We start from the raw sequence: 18,054 nt of genomic DNA on the forward strand, positions 1-18,054 counted from the left end.
TAGCTTACCTGGTTGAGCGTGCACCCCCATGTACAAAGGCTTGTCCTTACCGCAGCCTTACCTTTCCTGTCTTTAGCCATCCTGTCTGATAAGGCCTAAAATGACAAAAAAACGCAGCAATGGTGGCTCTGCTAAATAGTCTCAGGAAGGAACTTCCCGAAACGTCCCGAGAGGTTCTGCCTGAGGTTTCTGCCTGTTAAAAGAAAGGATTCAGTCCAAATGCATGGAGGAATTGTTGGGTCTCTGTAAATGATAGAGTGTGGTCTAGACCTACTCTATCTGTAAAGTGTCCTGAGGTAACCCCTGTTGGGATTTAACACTATAAATAAAACTGAATTGAGTTGAAGTTAAGGAACTGCAGGGACATGAAACATGTTAAGACTAACCGCTGCTACATGACTTTTTATTTGGCTGTCTTTGTTGGTTTTTGTCAGGTGTGTTATTAAGGAGAAGGGCTGTGGCTGTAACCACAACGGCCACTACTACCTCCCTGGCGAGGTGTTCTGGGCAGACTCGCTGTGTAACGAGAAGTGTGTGTGTGATGCAGCGACACAGAAGGTGCAGTGTAAGCGCGCCGCCTGTCGAACCGGAGAGAAGTGCAGCATTGTGGACGGAGTCCAGGGCTGTTACCCAATCGGCTTTAAGTCTTGCACTGCGCACGGAGATCCACACTTTCAGTCCTTCGATGGACGCAAGTTTGACTTCCAGGGCAACTGTGTCTACAAACTGGCCAGTGTGTGTGGAGATACGACGGGTCTGACGCACTTTGAGGTGAGGGAGGAGAGAACATGCATGTTCTTGGGGGGGGGGGGGGGGGGGGGATTGTTGGGTCTCTGTAAAGCTAGACCTAGTCTATCTGTAAAGTGTCCTGACATAACTCTTCTTAGGATTTGACACTATAAATAATAATTGAATTAAACAACACTAAACATGCCCAGTTACAGCAAGCTTAGAGTCCATTAATATCAACCAAGAAACATGAAGAAAAAGATGCTTAAATGATATGTTGCTGATAATACTTTTGTACTTTTAAGTGAAATTTGACATGCCTTTTACTTGCAATGGAGTATTCTTACATTGTGTTATTTCTGCGTTAAGTAAAAGGCTTGAATATTTGTTCTCTTTCATTGCTGTCACACCTGCTCAAGCTCACATCCCTGACCCCAACTGGAAGACAGTCCTGTCTTGTACCTGTACATCTATGTCAAAAGAACAAGTAATTAGTCTTATTAATCCTAATGAAATGTCTTTCTTTCCCTCCTCTGCTCCTGTTGTGCTGAATTGCAGGTGAACCTGGAGAATAACAACCGTGGCAACAAAAGAGTGTCATACGCTAAAGTGGTGACTGTTAAAGTCTACGGCAACACATACACACTGTCAGTGGACTACCCAGGCAGTGTACTGGTGAGACACGACAGCGGTTTCAATGATTGGTCGCGAAAACGAAACGTTGATTATCGATCCACAGCATGGGAAGCAGATGTGCAAAACCAACCCATAACCGTGTGTGTTTTTCTCTATAGGTGGACGGGCTTCAAAACTCCCTTCCATTCTCCAATTCATCCAATCAAACACTGGTCCAGGTTTATCGTCAACACAGACTGGCTGTCATTAAGACAGCATTTCTAAAGGTACACACACACACACACACACACACACACACACACCCTACTATTACATTCCTTACAAACCTCTGACACCAGCGGTGGTCTGAACCTTAATGTGATTAGGGCCAATTACTTATTTTTAGGTATTTTTAAAGGGACGTTGAATTTGAAGGTGCGTCCCTGGTTTTATGAAAGCACATCTGTTGGTCCAGTGTCGGTTTCAGTACTACTATTTCTCAACCTGAACTGTTATCTAACTTCTCTTTTACTTCCCTCGTTGTTTAAGGTCTCCTTTGACTTTGCGAGTGCAGTGAGGGTGGAGGTGGCCACCAGTTATCACAGTGTTGCCTGCGGCCTTTGTGGAAACATGAACAATGACCCTGCTGATGACCTGATGTTGCCCAATGGGAAGCTGGCTTCCAACGCCAATGAGTTTGGAGTGAGCCAATGGCTGGCGGACGTGGAGGGCTGCTCCCATGAGTGTAAGCAGCCCGAGCAGTATTCTTCATCTTCACTACTGTGCTGTGCATCTTTAGTCCCTTTCAGACATGCATATCATATGATGGAAAACAAATTTGAATTCAGTATAAGGTTAAAAGAACATTCTGCAAAGAGCTATGTAAAGAATATTCTGTTAAAACAGGCTTCTGGCACTCACTGCTCCTCTTACTGGGTATCAGTTGTCTTTATAACGTGCGTTGCCTTTGTGCTGCAGGTAAAGACTGTGCTTTGCCGCTCCCCCCCAACTTTAAACCACCCAGCTACACATCCGTCTGTGATGTCATAACGGCGAAGGACGGCCCCCTGGCCGACTGCGTGGGCCGAGTAGATTCCCAGCAGTACCGGGACGACTGTATCTATGACATGGTGCTTAACGAGGGCAAAGAGGAAGCAGCCTGTGACATCATCAGTGACTATGTGGAAGAGTGTCAGAGAAAAGGAGGCTGCGTGAAGTCATGGAGGACCAGGCGCCTCTGCTGTAAGTACTCTGGGACGTTACAGATCACATGACGCCTGCCAATGGACGTTACAGCATTACAAGCATCGGTCAATACCATGGCAGGCCACTGCAGCACCCCCTATTGGCGAGAGGGAGATTTAAAAAAAAATGTATTAAAAATATTTTGCACAATTTATAAATTCCTTATGAATATTTTAGGAAATGATTTTGACACACGTAGGCTATTACGTGTATTTTGGATTTTAATTGAATTATTTTGAAGCCTAATCAACACAGGTTCGGAAGTTACGTTGTCAACGTCAGGCAGGCAGGCAGGCTAGTGGTCGCCGAGTAAAGAGGTTTCCATGCAGCATACATCCATCCATGGCAGCAGCAGGCTAGTACATTTACATAGTCTAATGACAGAAACGAGGAGGAAATACGGCACAGAAACGGATTTCGGATTTTTTTGGAAAACCACCACCAGTGAAGAAGAACACTAGTACCGCAACCATGACAACGGAGAGCAGCCTGAGTGAGGAGACTGTCGGCCCGCCTCTGCCTGCAGTTGCACCGGCAGGCCCAGCCCTAGCACCCGCAACCCAACCTAGCGTGATTGGCTTAGACGAGCCCTTCCAGCCAACATCCAGTTTCAAACGCTCCTGACTTTGCACTAGCAAAGACTCTTTTTTTTTTTTTTTCTTCTCCCTTTTTTGTACACGCTCTGAAACGGACCTACAAATATCACACTTTCTCTGTAGTCTACTGTTAGCTAGCTATCGTAAATGTAGGCTACTTTTAAAATGCCATATTTTCCCTCTGGGCTCACCAAAACGGATGTAAAGGCATATTAACCATTCACTGCACGTGATCGCTAGTAAACATATTACAGTTGCTCTGCTAGTCTATCGTTGAGGACCAGACCCTGTAGCCTGGTGGTGGGGGAGGCGGAACACCCTCCCCAAATGGTCTGCCCTTTCAAACTCATACCTGTGTGTAGCCTACAGGCCTCTTGGACACCATCTGAGAGAGTGTTCTCCTGTGCAGGACATGCCATAAGTCAGGAGAGGTGTCTATCTTGCCAGAGAAGCAAATATGGTCATTTTTCTGCAAAAGAACTGCTAAAGTTTGAAGCTGGTTGGCATACCAACTCAACATTTATTTTGTTGTTACTTGTTAATAGTGTAACTGTTATTTGTTAAATTATTGTAGTTATGTGTTAGGTGACTTAGGTTTACTTATTATGTATTTAAGTACTTTAAAACATTAATATATTGTTAAATTTAAATAATTTTCAATTTTTAAAAAAACTCCATAAAAGAGCCTTTCTTTGATGTCATTTTTCAGTTTTTCAAGAATCGGTTTAGGAATCGGAATCGTTTTAAAAGTACCGGTTCGGCATCGGAATCGTAAAAATTCAAACGGTTCCCAACCCTACACTCGGGACACGATCCCCGGTCTCCTGGGTGGAAGTCCTGCGTTTGACCCATCCCCCACCCCGACCAACCTCGCTTTCGCTCTTTCATACTACTCGCTATGGCGTAAATTCAGACGCAATCGCAAGGTAATGTAAGTCAATGGAGGCCAAACGGCGTTGATAAACACGCTAAAAAGTGAGTATGGGTCTTGATAACACGCCAAAATGGCATACGAATTGGCGTGTCATACATACGCCACTTCATGAGATCAGTCTGCTATATCTGTGCATAGTCATTTACCATTTTCCGACGTCGGCACGGTAATCTACGTAATTGTAATTGTGTGTGTGTGTGTGTGTGTGTGTGTGTGTGTGTGTGTCTCTCTCAGGGATGCATTGTGCAGCCAATAGTTTGTACAGTGTCACAGCTCCTGGCTGTCCAGTCAGCTGCACCTCTCCGTCTCCCCCCGCTGAGTGTGAGATCCCCCCCAGCGAGGGATGTGTGTGTAACCCTGGTTACCTGCTGAGTCAGGTAATCCTCCACACTCTTTAAAGGAACACGCCGACTTATTGGGACTTTAGTTTATTCGCCGTAACCCCCAGAGTAAGACAAGTCGACACATACCCTTCTCGTGTCCGTGCGTGTTGTAACGCTGTCTGATGGTTCCATCAGTAGCTTAGCCTAGCACAGAACCTGCAGATAACTGGTTCCAACTAGCCTACTGCTCCGAATAAGTGACAAAATAACGCCAACATGTTCCTATTTACATGTTGTGATTTGTAGAGTCACAGCGTGTACAAAAAACAACGTAACATGAGACACAGAACACTTCTAACCGCAAACAAACCGGGAACTATATTCTCAGAAAGGCTTGCTGCAAAGCAAATCACTCCGCCAAAGTAGCAGAAGTAGCAGAGTGTCGCCTTTCTGAGAATATAGCATATATTATATATAATATATAAGCTAAAGTCCCAATAAGTCGCCGTGTTCCTTTAAACTAACGTGACTTTGTTCTTCTTCTTACTCTCTCTCTTCTCATTTAGATCGGAGTCAAAAAGACCTAAGGGGGACATCTTTTCTTCTCATTTTGCAATACCCATACAGTTTCTATGGGTGCCATTTTAATAACAATTAAGTAAATACATCCTGAAATAAATGACTCAATAAATATAAAATGTATAAATGAGTCAATATAGTTCATTAAATAGGTTTTCGGTTTAAAAAGGACATTTTTAAATGACTTATTAGGGCTATGTATTGGCAAGAATCTGGCAATACGATACGTATCACGATACATGGGTCACAATTCAATATATTGCAATATATTTTGATACTGTGCGTATTTATTTAAGTGGTCTTTATTTCATAAGTCCACATTGATTTATATCAGGGGACTTAAATAAATGTGGCATTATGAAATAAATGTCCCCTGAAATAAATAAAAGTAGTCATTTAAAAAACATCTTAAAACTTTCATTTTTGTATTTAACTACATTGACTCATTTATATATTGTACACATTTATTTATATATTTATTGCCTCATTTATTTCAGGATGTATTTCACATGCATCTTTATATATATATATATATAATATTGAAAATGGTATTGTAAATGTTTCTGAACATGTTCACACTTGGAATTATCATGTATGCGTGTGCATCTTACTTAGGGAGACTGTAGTTAGGGTTTTAGAAACGCTGAGGTCATGAGTGCGCATTGTGACATTGTCCTGACTGATCTGATCTGATTGAAAAAAATGTTCCAGCATCTTAAAATGTCCAGATCTTGTATATTTAAAACCTTAAATACTTTTTCGAGTTGTGAACAATTGCCTTCCTGTCTGCATTCTTCTTATTATTATTATTTTTTAATTAAGACAAGGTAATTAAAGGTAAAGTGAGGACTAATGTTTCAGTTTCAGTTTTGGGGGTTAAAGGACAATTCCGGTGCAAAATGAACCTAGGGGTTAATAACGTGTACTGAGTCGACCGTTCTCTGGAATATGTTTTCATGCTAATCCAATGTGACCAGTTTTAGCACAAACCGCTAATTAGCTTATAACGCTAGTCGTCGGGGCACTGGTAAAGTAAAACAAAATCTCTATTTCTACACCACTAACAAGGCTCAAAATATCACCACACTTCCACGGTAGCATGATGAGGGTCCCTGCATGTAAACCGAAGCATTGAGAACTTTGTAAGTGTACAGACAGTTTATTAGAAAGACCGTACCGTTCACGTATACAGGCGGGCGCCATCTTGGGAAAACAGTCACAACCAGTCGAACGACGAACGCCGTGCAACCAGTAACATATCCCAGAGAACGGTCGACTCGGTACACGTGTTATTAACCCCTAGGTTCATTTTGCGCCGGATTTGTCCTTTAAACTTATGAAATTAACTTAATGAGTTGAAAATGTGTAGTTGTCTGAGTTTTAAAAAAAAGCTTTAAAATCTAAAACAATTAAGGGTAATGAAGTAATTTTGAATAAAATGTAAAATGACTTCATTACCCTTGGTATGGTTGTACTTTACTCAAGTATTTAGTTTCATTTAGTTTTGTTGGATTTCTGGGCGATTCTGTGGGGATTATGGGATGGGATAGGCAAAAATAAGCCTTGGCTTCAGCCTGTTCCTTTTTCGGTTAGCTACGGTGGCAAATTGCAGGAATGAATTGTTTCTTTCATGTATGTTAACCAAAATAAAATGATTATTCATCATCTGTACCATGTAGGCTGGCTGTGTGCCCTTGGCTGAGTGCGGCTGCCAATTCGACGGCCGGTACATCGTGTCTGGTCAGACGTTCTACGCCGACTCGGGCTGCCAGCGCCTGTGTGTGTGTAACGGAGGGATAGTCTCCTGTGAGAACAAACCCTGCCAAAGTAAGCAGAGCTGTGGAGTGCAGAATGGAGTGAGGGGATGCTACGCCAACGTCTGAGGTCGTCACAAAACAGGATAGAAGAGGGACTTCTCTTAATTGAATCTATTTTAGGTAGAATATATCCAGCAATGCTGTGTTTCCAATGATTATAGTTAGAGATTATTCTACGGTGACTGCGTCTACTTGTTTCACAATTAAAGAAATAAACAATTGTCAAAAATCTGATCTTAAAGGGTATCCTATTTTAATGTGTAATAAAGCATGTATCAATAATCAGATTAATTTCTGTCACTCTGCTACTTACAAAATGCATGTATTGCAGTAACAATGTATTCCAGGTTACATAATGTACTCAGAACACTGTGTTACGGTTACTACTACTTGGTCATGTGACTTCACCGTAGAATCACCTGTTAAAGACTCTGACAGTGTGCAATGTTTGTAAGTCCCTTCCTCATGAATATGCAATAACATGTATGGTTCATTTCAGTCTTTACTCATTTCTAAAGATCATTAAACGCATTTCAGCAACGTCACCATTGTCGTGTCTCTTATTGACGTACACGTCTTCTACTCTTGTTTGAAAAATGGAATTGATACTACTAAATACTGATCACTGATTCCAGGTTATGATGAAGAAACCTGCAGTGCATCTTGAGTATGACATGTTACATGGTACTTTATACTACATTTCAGAGGGAAATGTACTTTTTGCTCCACGATATTTGACCTAATAACTATCTATTTTAGCCATACTGTGTTTATGCCACATCACCCAGCTGCAACATTAAAGGTTAGTGCATCCAAACTACAAAAACATGCTTCATTTTCTCACACTATATGGTCAAAAGTATGTGGACAACATCTGTATGTGATCATTGGAACGTGACATTTTGGAACACAAACTGCTGTTGGGGTTGAAAATATCACTGTCTGCTGCAGCAATAACACTTCTGAGACTATAGAGCCAGAAAAAAAAACACACACACACACACACACACACACACACACAGTTTTCAAAAGCGTTCAACATAGCAGACTGACATTTTTATTGAATGGGTAAAGAGACAAAAACAGACTTGTTTATCTTTTTGTCAGACAAAGACGTTGGTAGTAGTTGGTAATAAAAACAGAATACAGAAATGTTAAATAATGAATCTGGTGTAGCCAACAAATTAAAGCTTAAAACAATGTGCCAACCCTTTAACTTGCCCTGTCTGTGGTACATTGGAACAGTGAATTCTACTGTTCACCTGGAAATCGTCACAATGGACGATAAAATAACTATAACCATGATAACTTTTAAGAATTGTAAAATCCAGTCTCCCAGTAGTAGGACAGCTGTGCAGTGTGTTGGTCTATCATCAGATCTATCCCACAAACCTCAATTTTATCCTCTCAGTTCGGTAATCGTGAAAATAATGAACGCGTTATGCCCGGCCCTTAATCGCATCGCGATTAATGCGTTAATGCTGACAGCCCTAGTCGAAAAACAACCGCTCTGGCTTGTTTGCATTTCTTTAAACCAATCCCAATGGTCTTGGGCGGCGCTAAGCTCTGGACGCAGCGACGGTGGCTCTGCTAAATAGTCTCTGGAAGGAACTTGTTTTGGTGGAAAAGAAAACGCCACATACAATATTAAATGAAGTTGTTGCTTTTCATTAATAATATAGAATATCCGCACTGTTGACAGTCAGTCTGTTGCTCCAGATTTCTTGTCTAGATCTGAAGTAGGACAGTTCAGCTCGTTTCTTGTTTAGGCTGACAGTACCAGTACTAGTACATCAACACTACCCTGCTGCTGATGCTGGGCAGAGGCACCAGCTCTTCCTAGAGTAGTATAGCGGCACTGGCTGGTTTTTAGTGAGCACAAAGAGAAATACAAGACCAATCTATATCTTGAGGACTTTAACAGTCCGCAACTAAATAAGGTCACTAAGTAAGTCCTGTGTACAGAATTTCTGCCCGAAGCTAAAAAGGTTGGAAGTTACTGTAGCGTGTGAATGGAGTCGTGTTACACAGCCAGATTAAAGATTAAAGATGCTTTATACCAAAGGATACAAGCCAAGCACTTCATCTGTTTAGCTTTAATTTGTCTCAGCACAAGTGTCCCTACCAATGAAAATTCAGCATTTGTGTTAAAGACATGTTTTGGTGTCAGTTTGCTGATCTCAGCCTCCAGAGGAAAGCAGCACTGAAATGCGGACTCGTGTTGGCTGGAGATGGCAGCTGTGTGACGGCTGTGCAGAAGGGTGTGTCTCAGTGTTTCAGGGGCCTGGTTGCCAAGTTACCCAGAGGGCAGGTCCCCTGCAGGGTCACTGTCATCAGAGTCCCTTACGGTGCCAACTTCCTGCAGGCCGACCAGTATCACATCCGGCTGAACGTCCTCTTCGTCCGACTGCACCAGAGGCTCCTCACTCTCCTCACTGGCTGCATCGTCTTCGGGCTCCCCCGCTGCGTCCTGGTCGGACGGTTGGTTGAGTGTGGGAGGGGCTGGGATTGTTTGGCTTGTGTAAGATTCAGAGGAGCAGGACTCGAGGTCTGGACCTGTTAGAGAAGACAGCTGTTACTTCACGGAGAAACTAAGGCTTCACTCTCCGTGGACTAGTGTCCATCATTCACTCAAGTTTAACCTGCTACATCTGAGTTTTGTTTGGTGCATTCACACGGGAGATAGATCAGCCACAGGCCCATTCATTTCTTTATAATGGATGGTCATTGATTATCACTCCTGTACAGACGTGAAATATAAAACCATGTACCAGCTGGTTTCATTGTACTAACTGATCCTCCCACATGTTGCTCCATGTCCACCAGGTACACATTACATCTTCGGAAGCCAGCGGTGGCCATGGCTGTGTCATTCAGTCAGAAAATGATTGCTGCAGCTTTAAAAGCGTTGACGACGTACCATATCTTACTTTGTGTAACATACAATATGTGCATGTCTTGCATTGTCCTCAGGTTGTAGAGTAACGGCGTCAGGGTTTACCTGAGGTCAGCGATGATCCTGTACTGATGTCATCAACAGTGGAGTTGAGGAAGTCGTCCAAAGCCTCCAGGTCTGATATGTTACTGACTGTCATCTGATCCAGAACACCCTCATCAGCTGCTGTTGGCTCTGCAACACACAATTTGATTGGTTCGTAGTTATATAATAATGTATTATATAAAGTGATATGCTGTAAATGAGAGTGCCTTGCCTCTGTGCTGCAGGTATCCGTTGGACAGGTACTGCTCCATGTCTTGGTTAAAGGCTTCTTCGTAGACTTTCTGTCGTTCTCTCAGTTTCTGCTGCGTGGCCTGCTCCAGCTCGGCCACCTTCTGAGCATGCTCAGAATTCAGCTCCACTACAAACAGAAGACACGTCATCATGCCATTAACAGCAGTATTAGTCAGCGGTCAGCATTTTACGTGATCAACAGGTGTACAGTCATTTAGAACTTTAAGGCACCAATATTCAACATTCAATGTCCCAGTCACCTGGAGCCAAACTTGTCACGGGCATAGAACATGAAAATTACACCGACACACCAGTCAACCAGTCTACCTATTTCTATTGATAATAACTACAGGGGGATTGTAGTTGGACTTCTTTAGAAAGTTCTGCCTTTAAGCTTTTTGAGTTATTTATTTATTATCTGCTCTAGCTTTTCCAACCTTTTTTCGAGACAGATATGGTAATAATAATGGTTCAAAATGTCAAAATGCATATTTTTTTATTGAATAACATCACATTTTCTTGAGGAGAAAAATGTCATGTGTTCCTTTTGTCTAATGTTACGTTTTTTCTATACATCCAGTCATTGTGACACATATGGAACAATAGAGACATTACAAAAGAGGCAAACACTCGACAGCACTGTAATACAGTAGAGTGTGTGTGTGTGTGTGTGTGTGTGTGTGTGTGTGTGTGTGTGTGTGTGTGTGTGTGTGTGTGTGTGTGTGTGTGTGTGTGTGTGTGTGTGTGTCTCACCTTCCAGCACCTCCAACTCCCTCCTGTTAAAAGACAAACAGCAGACAAGTCAGCGTTATGTTCTTCCATTGCTCTTTGGTTTGTTTTAGGGGGCTTTCACACCTACTTCGTTTGGTCCGGACTTTCAGACTTTTCAGTTTGATCCGAACAAAAATGACAGGTGTGACAGGCAGTTTTTACTTACATTAGCTGTTTAAGTTTAATTACTAATGTTAACTAGCATTTTAGTTAGCAGTAATTAGCCTGTGCCTATGTTACCTCCTTACATATAGCTACGCCCTCCGTCTCTGCAAGATTGGGAATGATTGAGATTTCTCTTGGCACAGCTACCAGAAGACTTCCAACTTTCAGACAGGTTGCTCACGTCACATCTACGTCGTCTGTCTCAGTTGGAGGCTGCGCAGTAACGCTCAGCCATCACCGGAAAAGTGACTTCTAATATCCTTCACTGGTCTCCGTCCAGAGCAACGGGATCTGTTGGTCCATTCTATATACAGTCTATGACCCCAGTTCATGCGAAAAGCCAAAAGGAATACTTGGAATTGATGGTGGTGGTAAATATTCATGAAAAAGGACAGGTTTGTGAACGGGCAACACAGATTTTGATGATGAACAACTAAACACGTTACACACTGGGACTTTTAAAGCATTTCAAAGTTCAATCTCTAGACAATCATTTAGTATGGGTATAAAATGACTGAATTAGGACATGAGTGAGGACATTAATGATCAAAGTAGTGACCATCGAACTTTAAGTACCTGACAGTTTTTGACACTGGGTTTAAAGACACAATTCAACTGGTACTCAGAAAGCATCGAGCATTGTTCAATAACAAGCATCTATTGTACCGTCTCAATCACTGAAAAAATATATACATTTTGATTTAAATTACTTGCGGTTATTTTCTACTGTTAATTTTCTTTTACCCAGTTTGTGTCAGATTTGTTTATTGTTTAACTATAATTTGATACCACCGTCCATTCTGGGTATCTTGTCTTTGTTTTCTTATAGCCTAACGTTGAAGGCTATTTGATGTTTTGTCTTTTCTTCTCGTTAAAAAAAAACAATAAAAACTACCGGTTACAAAAAATGAATAGTCATTGAAAAAAGCAGAACATTCAGTCTTGTACCTCTTCTTTTTCTTGTAGACTTCCAGTTGGTTGATGTGATGCTGTTTGGATGTCTGCTGCTCACACTGACAGCACAGTGTCTCCAGGTAGACCAGCCTGCTCTCCATCTCCTCAAAGTCACCTTCCAAATGAGCTAGACACACACGCACGCACGCACACACACACGCACGCACACACTAATGAAAAAACTACACAGGTAGCACATGCATATGGTGAGTTCCATTAGTACTTGGAAGTCGAAATTTCGGAGTTCCAAGTCTGAAATTTCAAATGGAACGCCCCCCTGAAGTCGGATTTCCCGGATTTTTACAGTACCCCGAGCAAAGCCGACCTCAAAATCCAACATGGCTGCTCCGTGCATCAAACTGTAGTAATATACCGTTTAATAGCACTTCTGTCTCATTTGTGTCTCATTAAACCAGTCGTACACACAATACTGTCCAACTTCTATCTGTGGACATGTTGCTACAGTGTTTGTATGCACAAAATGCAGCACAATGCGTTGTTATCAACCGGTATTGCTAACAGTGGCTAAACTGGCTAGCGCAAACATTGCGATTCGTTGTACTGGAACGCGATCAACTGGGTTGTGACCACAGATATGTTTTATATCTACGGTGATGGCTCGGGCTGCCGAGGTAAATGGAACGCAGCATGAGGCCCGCTGTGTGGTGTTAGGGCGCCATCTGTTGGTGTTGCTGGTGGCTGGCTTTATGAAGCAGACTCCATACAGTACCTACCTATGTTAGCAGTAATGGCATCCAGTTCACTGATGAAGGCCGGCACGCTCTGCAGCTGTTCCTGTAGCTGTGTCAGAGCTGCTCTTCTTCTCTCCCAGTGTGCTGAGAGCATCACTATGTCCCCATCTAGTGTCTAACACACACACACACACACACACACACACACACACACACACACGAAAGTCTGCTGAAAGATACCAACATTTTCCAGTGCTTTCTTAAATTCAGGGCTGCCACAGTCAGGACTGACTAACATGTTGTTTCAGTTTGTTCTTTTAGCACAACAGCATGGCAATGACGGGGGAGATCAAATCTAGAATCATTATTGGTTTGAAAAGACGTGATGTTGCCTACCTCGGCAGCCTGAGCACAGTCTTTAGTTCTTCTATGGAGCACAAACCAGCTCTCCTCATACCTAAAGAAACACATTGTAGAGACACAAACACTTAATATCACTGTGTGTGTGTGTGTGTGTGTGTGTGTGTGTGTGTGTGCGTGTGCGTGTAACCTGTTGAGGATGTCCAGTCCAGCACTGAAATGAGAAGGGCTTTCTTCAAACCTGAACAACACACAGAAGAATCACACAATGTTAAATAATGTGAGCATTCACACACCTTAGACTCAACCATAGACTGTAAAAATAATGGACGAAGCTTCCAGGGGCCCGTTTCAGGAAGGAGGTTTAACAAACTCTGAGTCTAACACTGATGTCTGAGTTGATTTACCCTGAGATGGGAAACTCAGAGTTTTCGGTTCCAGAACAGCTGATTTGAGTTGGTTCAATCAACTCAGAGGCAGTCGGGGCCTCAATATCATCTCCCGACGTATGTTTAACTCCCTGCGGAGTAATACAGCTTCTTCATCAACGGGATCGTCGACACAAGGACATGTCATGTTTTGAGAAAAAAAAAAAATTTTATAGTCTGCCTAACACGGTTAATAAACCAACCCTGTTTTTTTTATTCATGCAGATGACGACACTGCGCTAAAATGCGCCTGATACAGACTGAATGAATGAATGAGGAAATGAAAGAGCGCTGTGTCAGAGGGAGGAGACTGAGAGAAACTCGAGGTTAAGTTACCTCTCTTTCTGAAACAGAAAACCCAGAGTTTCCCTCATCTCAGGGTTTAAGGTGCTCTAAGCGATGTTGGGTGACGTCACTTCTTGTTGACGGTCGAAGTATTTTCAAACAAAACGAGACTAGCTCGCCCCTCCTCCTCCTCCTCATCCTGTTGAGTGACACCGTCCCTTCTCCCTCCCTTCTGTGCTTCCGTGCACTAACTCCCCCAACTCCTTCTTGTCGGTTATTGGCTGGAACACTGTTTGTTATGTTTGGTGGTGCAGGTTGGCGCAGTTTGTTTTTGTTGGCGTTTGTGGAGCCTGGGCTGTCTACAGAGACCACGTTTTTTTACAGTGTGTTCAGGGGACAGGCAGCTCGCGGATAGGGAGATGTTTGCTGTATGTGACAAAGAATGTTGTAGCCTAAAAAAAACGTGTGACATCACTTAGAGCACCTTTAACAAACTCAGTTTTCACTAAACCTGCTTTCTGAAACGGGCTGGAGTTACAACTCTCTCTCAGGTTTGATTGACCTCCCTTTCTGAAACAGAAAACCCAGAGTTTCCCTCATCTCAGGGTTAACAAACTCAGAGTTGTCACTAAACCTGCTTTCTGAAACGGACCCTAGGTCTGAGAAATGAAGCCAAAGCTGAAGCTCCTTAAAGCTGCATTCTCTCTAACTTCCAGCAGGGGGAGACTCCACTGGCTCAAAACAGAAGTCTATGAGAAAATGAGCCTACTTCTCTCTTGATTTATTACCTCAGTAAACATTTTCATAATAGGTTTATGGTCTCAATCTCTAGTTTCAAGTCTTCTTCAACACAGCATGATGTTCATTTAGTAAATGATGCTTCCATTTATTTTAAAATAGAGGATAAAGCAGGGGAGGATTTAGGACCTGTCAATCAGGACAGAGGCTTAGCAATGCTAACCATGCTAACACTGTGGACATTAAAATAGACCTCAACTTGTTTTTGGCTGTTTTTCGTGTTTTCATCTCAAACTTTGACCCTCTCACTGTGTGTTTTCACTTCAGCAAAGTTAACTGGAACATTTTGGTCGCCTAAAAATAACAATAAACTCAGGGTTTCTCAGGAAACACTTTAGCAGAGATGGTTACAAACTAAATGCCATGTAGCATATTTGATTTCAACATTTAACTTTTTATCCCTGAAAACAAGAGCATGTTGACGTGCCGCCTGCTATTTACGGGTTGACTGTATTGTCTGCACAGGCTGACTCTTTGTTGAGTTGTCTTATCTCGTGGTGTTTTAGGTGTTACACCAGAGGACCACGATGGAAAGAAGCCCTCGGGCTTTATAGCGTTTTCATCCTTGTGATTATTAATGTATGTAATGACTGCAATGCAGGGTTAACTAGGGCTGGGTAGCGTTAAAATAAATGCTCGATACTGTGACTTTGATACCGGTTCCTAAACGATACTTTTTGCGGTACCAATTTTATTAATTATTTAATTTTCAGCTCCGACTACGTGAGCCGTCTCTGTGTAACGTAGAGATTTTCCTGCGTGTCTCTACGGCGTGTAACGCTAGACAGCCAATCACAGACATTATTAGATCTTGGTAGAAGCGTTCTGCATGCTGATTGGCTCACTGACGCTGATGAGATTTACTCCTTAGGTATTGAAATTGGGTATTGAATGACGAGGCATTTTTCGATGCTCGATACTTTAGAGGCAATTCGGTCGATGCCTAAAAAGTCTTGAATTCGGTACCCGGCCCTGGGGTAAACTGGGGGTTTTTAACCATCAAATTAAAGCAATCAATTAATCAATCTATATGCCCCCCTAAAGTTGGGGACACTGTGGAGTCAGCTGGGCACCAGTCATCGAAACAAAAACTCAGGTGGAGGTCAGGTAAGATTTTAATGTAAAAATGTTGTTGCTTTTAAAATGGTTAGGAATTTTGAAGACTAAATGATAATTCAAACAATCCAGTAAATGTAAAAAAAAAAAAAAACAGCTGTTTCCATAACACACACACACACACACACACACACACACACCTGGATCTCCTCCTGATTTTGGTGTCTCTTGATTTGTCTCCAAGAGTCTTGAAGCTGGAAGAAGAGAAAAATAAAGAGAAGTTTGAAAAAAAGATTCACGTAGAACAATAATAGTAATTCATACTTTTTAAAAATCCCCAGAGGGAAAATTACAATGTTACACTCTGTTCTGCGAGGTGGGGGGGGCTGAGACACTGCCATCCCCAAATGCTGAGCCACAGCAGGCTGTTGTATGAACAGACCCAACACACATTTTTCAGGTTCATTTGATTAAATATAGAAATGACGCGGAGCAGCTTTTAAAAAAGGACCCCTTTGTGTGAGCTCTCATTCAGTAGATTGTAGAAAGATGGCTTTTAGAATTCACACTGTGGAAATTGGGACATTTATAATTCCATAGTTGAGTTTGTTTCTAATTTCCATTATAGATTCTTTAATTGCAGAACCGATGTGGACGTGACATCATGTATTTATCACTGTCCTCTGAGTGGTAACTTCATGTATTCACTGTCCTCTGAGTAGTGCTGGAATGTAACTAAGTACATTTTATCCAGTACTGTACTTCAGTCCAAATGTTGAGGTACTTGTACTTTACTTGAGTCTTGTCTTTTCATACCACTTTCTACTTCTACTCCGCTACATTTCAGAGAGAAATATTGTACTTTTTACTCCACTACATTCATCTGTTACAGCTTTAGTTACTAGTTACTTTACACATTAAGATTTCTGCACACAAAACACATGTAGTTTATAAAATCTGATGTTTTATTCTAAATGAAACTAGCCAACAATATAACAGCCTACAAGTCCAGCTGAAATGATCAGACCATTAAACACTTACTTTTTGGATCCTTCACACTTTCTACAATGGGAGGAGAGTTCTTTACCTTTAATACTTTAACTACATTTTCCTGATGATACTTACAGACTTTCACTTAAGTAACATTTTCAATGCAGGACTTTTACTTGTAACAGAGTGTTTTCGCGCAGTGTGGTATTAGTTAGTACTTCCAATAAAGGATCTGAATCCTTCTTTCACCTGAGTGGTAACTTCATGTATTCACTCTGACTCAAAGGGTTGGAAAAATAAAGCTCACATGATGGTCAGCTGAAAGCAATTGTTCCAGGAACAGCTCGGACCGAGCTAACATTAGTAGGACGATAACAAATCGAAACTCACAAATGACATTCACAAGTATTGTAACTAACTAACTAACGTTACTGTTTAAAATCGACGTGTGCGCCACAAAATAGCGTTACAGATTTCTAGCTTTAGCGTTAGCCACTTTAGCTGCTAATCTCTACAAGTGTTCCATCATTAAGTGTACATGGTATGCTAAAAGTCAAGGTCTGGCATTCACATTTAATTATATGTGAGGTGGGAGGTTTCCACAGCTAGCTAACGTGAAAACAGAGATGAACGAGATGTCAGAAAGCAGACCAACCCCGTTGTGAAATCCTGCTGAACCATGTGAAGTCGTTCTCTGAAGTTTTCGAACATAATTCCTCTTTGTCATTTGATCTTTCTTTAACTAGAACTGGTTGTCAACCTCGACTGTACTCCGGGCAGCTAGCTAGCTAGCTGTAACATTAACCCTACTCGGGAGAGCCGTGGACGCTGTTTGCTTTCACTGCAGTCACGTGAGCCGTTGGGTTTTGTTGCGCGAATATTCAAGTAATTAAGGTACCGGTGATCATGTGATGTCAACAAAAACCTCCTCATGCGTAAAACTTCCTGGATTTTATTTTAATGTAATGGATCTGTTATTTTATTGATTGTATTATTTCGTGTGCTTTTTTTAAATGTATATCTTTCTAAGAATTACACTTGATGTGTATGTGCTATTGATGTTTACCGGATTCTTTGTATAATACCTTTTTCAGTACAACACAAAACGATGAAAGAATGTCTGTGCAGAAAAGAATTGCATGTCATTAATCTCATCCTTTTATAAGTAAAAACAAAATCCATTTACACGCCAGCAAATGTGCAAATCAGAAACCAAACTTTACTGTCTTTATATCCTAGTTTAAATCTTACCTGGACAAAGCTGTAAAAAACCAAAGCCTTATGTTATGATTTTGATATACAGTAACTACTGTAATTGATTTATTTGTGCCATGTTTGCAATGGTGTCTGCACTGCATGTTACTGAAGTTTGAATGGTGATACTTTTGTAAGTTTCTTTGTGTAAATAAAAACATTTAAACTTCCTTAAAATTCCTACGACTAACTTTTCAAATATTGCAAATAAAGAATGTGAAGTCATTTTAC

At 41.6% G+C, this 18,054-nt stretch overlaps 2 protein-coding genes across 3 annotated transcripts in view; one reads left to right on the forward strand and one right to left on the reverse strand.

Annotated features, from left to right (window-relative positions):
* Nucleotides 1–7,383, forward strand: part of LOC144520026 (IgGFc-binding protein-like) — a 43,305-nt gene extending 35,922 nt beyond the window's left edge. The window contains exons 30-36 of the mRNA XM_078253614.1: nucleotides 435–771; nucleotides 1,288–1,404; nucleotides 1,524–1,631; nucleotides 1,894–2,089; nucleotides 2,323–2,586; nucleotides 4,354–4,496; nucleotides 6,701–7,383. Of these exons, the coding sequence (XP_078109740.1) occupies nucleotides 435–771; nucleotides 1,288–1,404; nucleotides 1,524–1,631; nucleotides 1,894–2,089; nucleotides 2,323–2,586; nucleotides 4,354–4,496; nucleotides 6,701–6,904 (1,369 nt within the window). The 3' untranslated portion in view covers nucleotides 6,905–7,383. The remainder of the gene's footprint in view (nucleotides 1–434; nucleotides 772–1,287; nucleotides 1,405–1,523; nucleotides 1,632–1,893; nucleotides 2,090–2,322; nucleotides 2,587–4,353; nucleotides 4,497–6,700) is intronic.
* Nucleotides 7,384–7,872: 489 nt separating this feature from the next.
* On the reverse strand, nucleotides 7,873–17,436 carry LOC144520027 (dysbindin-A-like). Of its 2 annotated transcripts, none has more exons than XM_078253615.1 (10): nucleotides 17,225–17,436; nucleotides 15,780–15,833; nucleotides 13,203–13,253; nucleotides 13,049–13,109; nucleotides 12,695–12,827; nucleotides 11,955–12,087; nucleotides 10,824–10,846; nucleotides 10,051–10,197; nucleotides 9,840–9,968; nucleotides 7,873–9,394 (listed from the first exon to the last, which is right to left on the reverse strand). In XM_078253615.1, the coding sequence occupies exons 1-10, from the start codon at nucleotides 17,278–17,280 to the stop codon at nucleotides 9,135–9,137; spliced, it is 1,047 nt and encodes a 348-aa protein (XP_078109741.1). In that variant the 5' UTR covers nucleotides 17,281–17,436; the 3' UTR covers nucleotides 7,873–9,134. The 2 variants fall into 2 exon arrangements, with proteins under 2 accessions (XP_078109741.1, XP_078109743.1); XM_078253617.1 differs by lacking the exon at nucleotides 17,225–17,436 and adding an exon at nucleotides 16,819–16,850.
* Nucleotides 17,437–18,054: the final 618 nt, after the last annotated feature.

Source organism: Sander vitreus, chromosome 6 (assembly GCF_031162955.1).
Source record: "Sander vitreus isolate 19-12246 chromosome 6, sanVit1, whole genome shotgun sequence".
In the NCBI taxonomy this organism is placed as follows: Eukaryota; Metazoa; Chordata; class Actinopteri; order Perciformes; family Percidae; genus Sander; species Sander vitreus.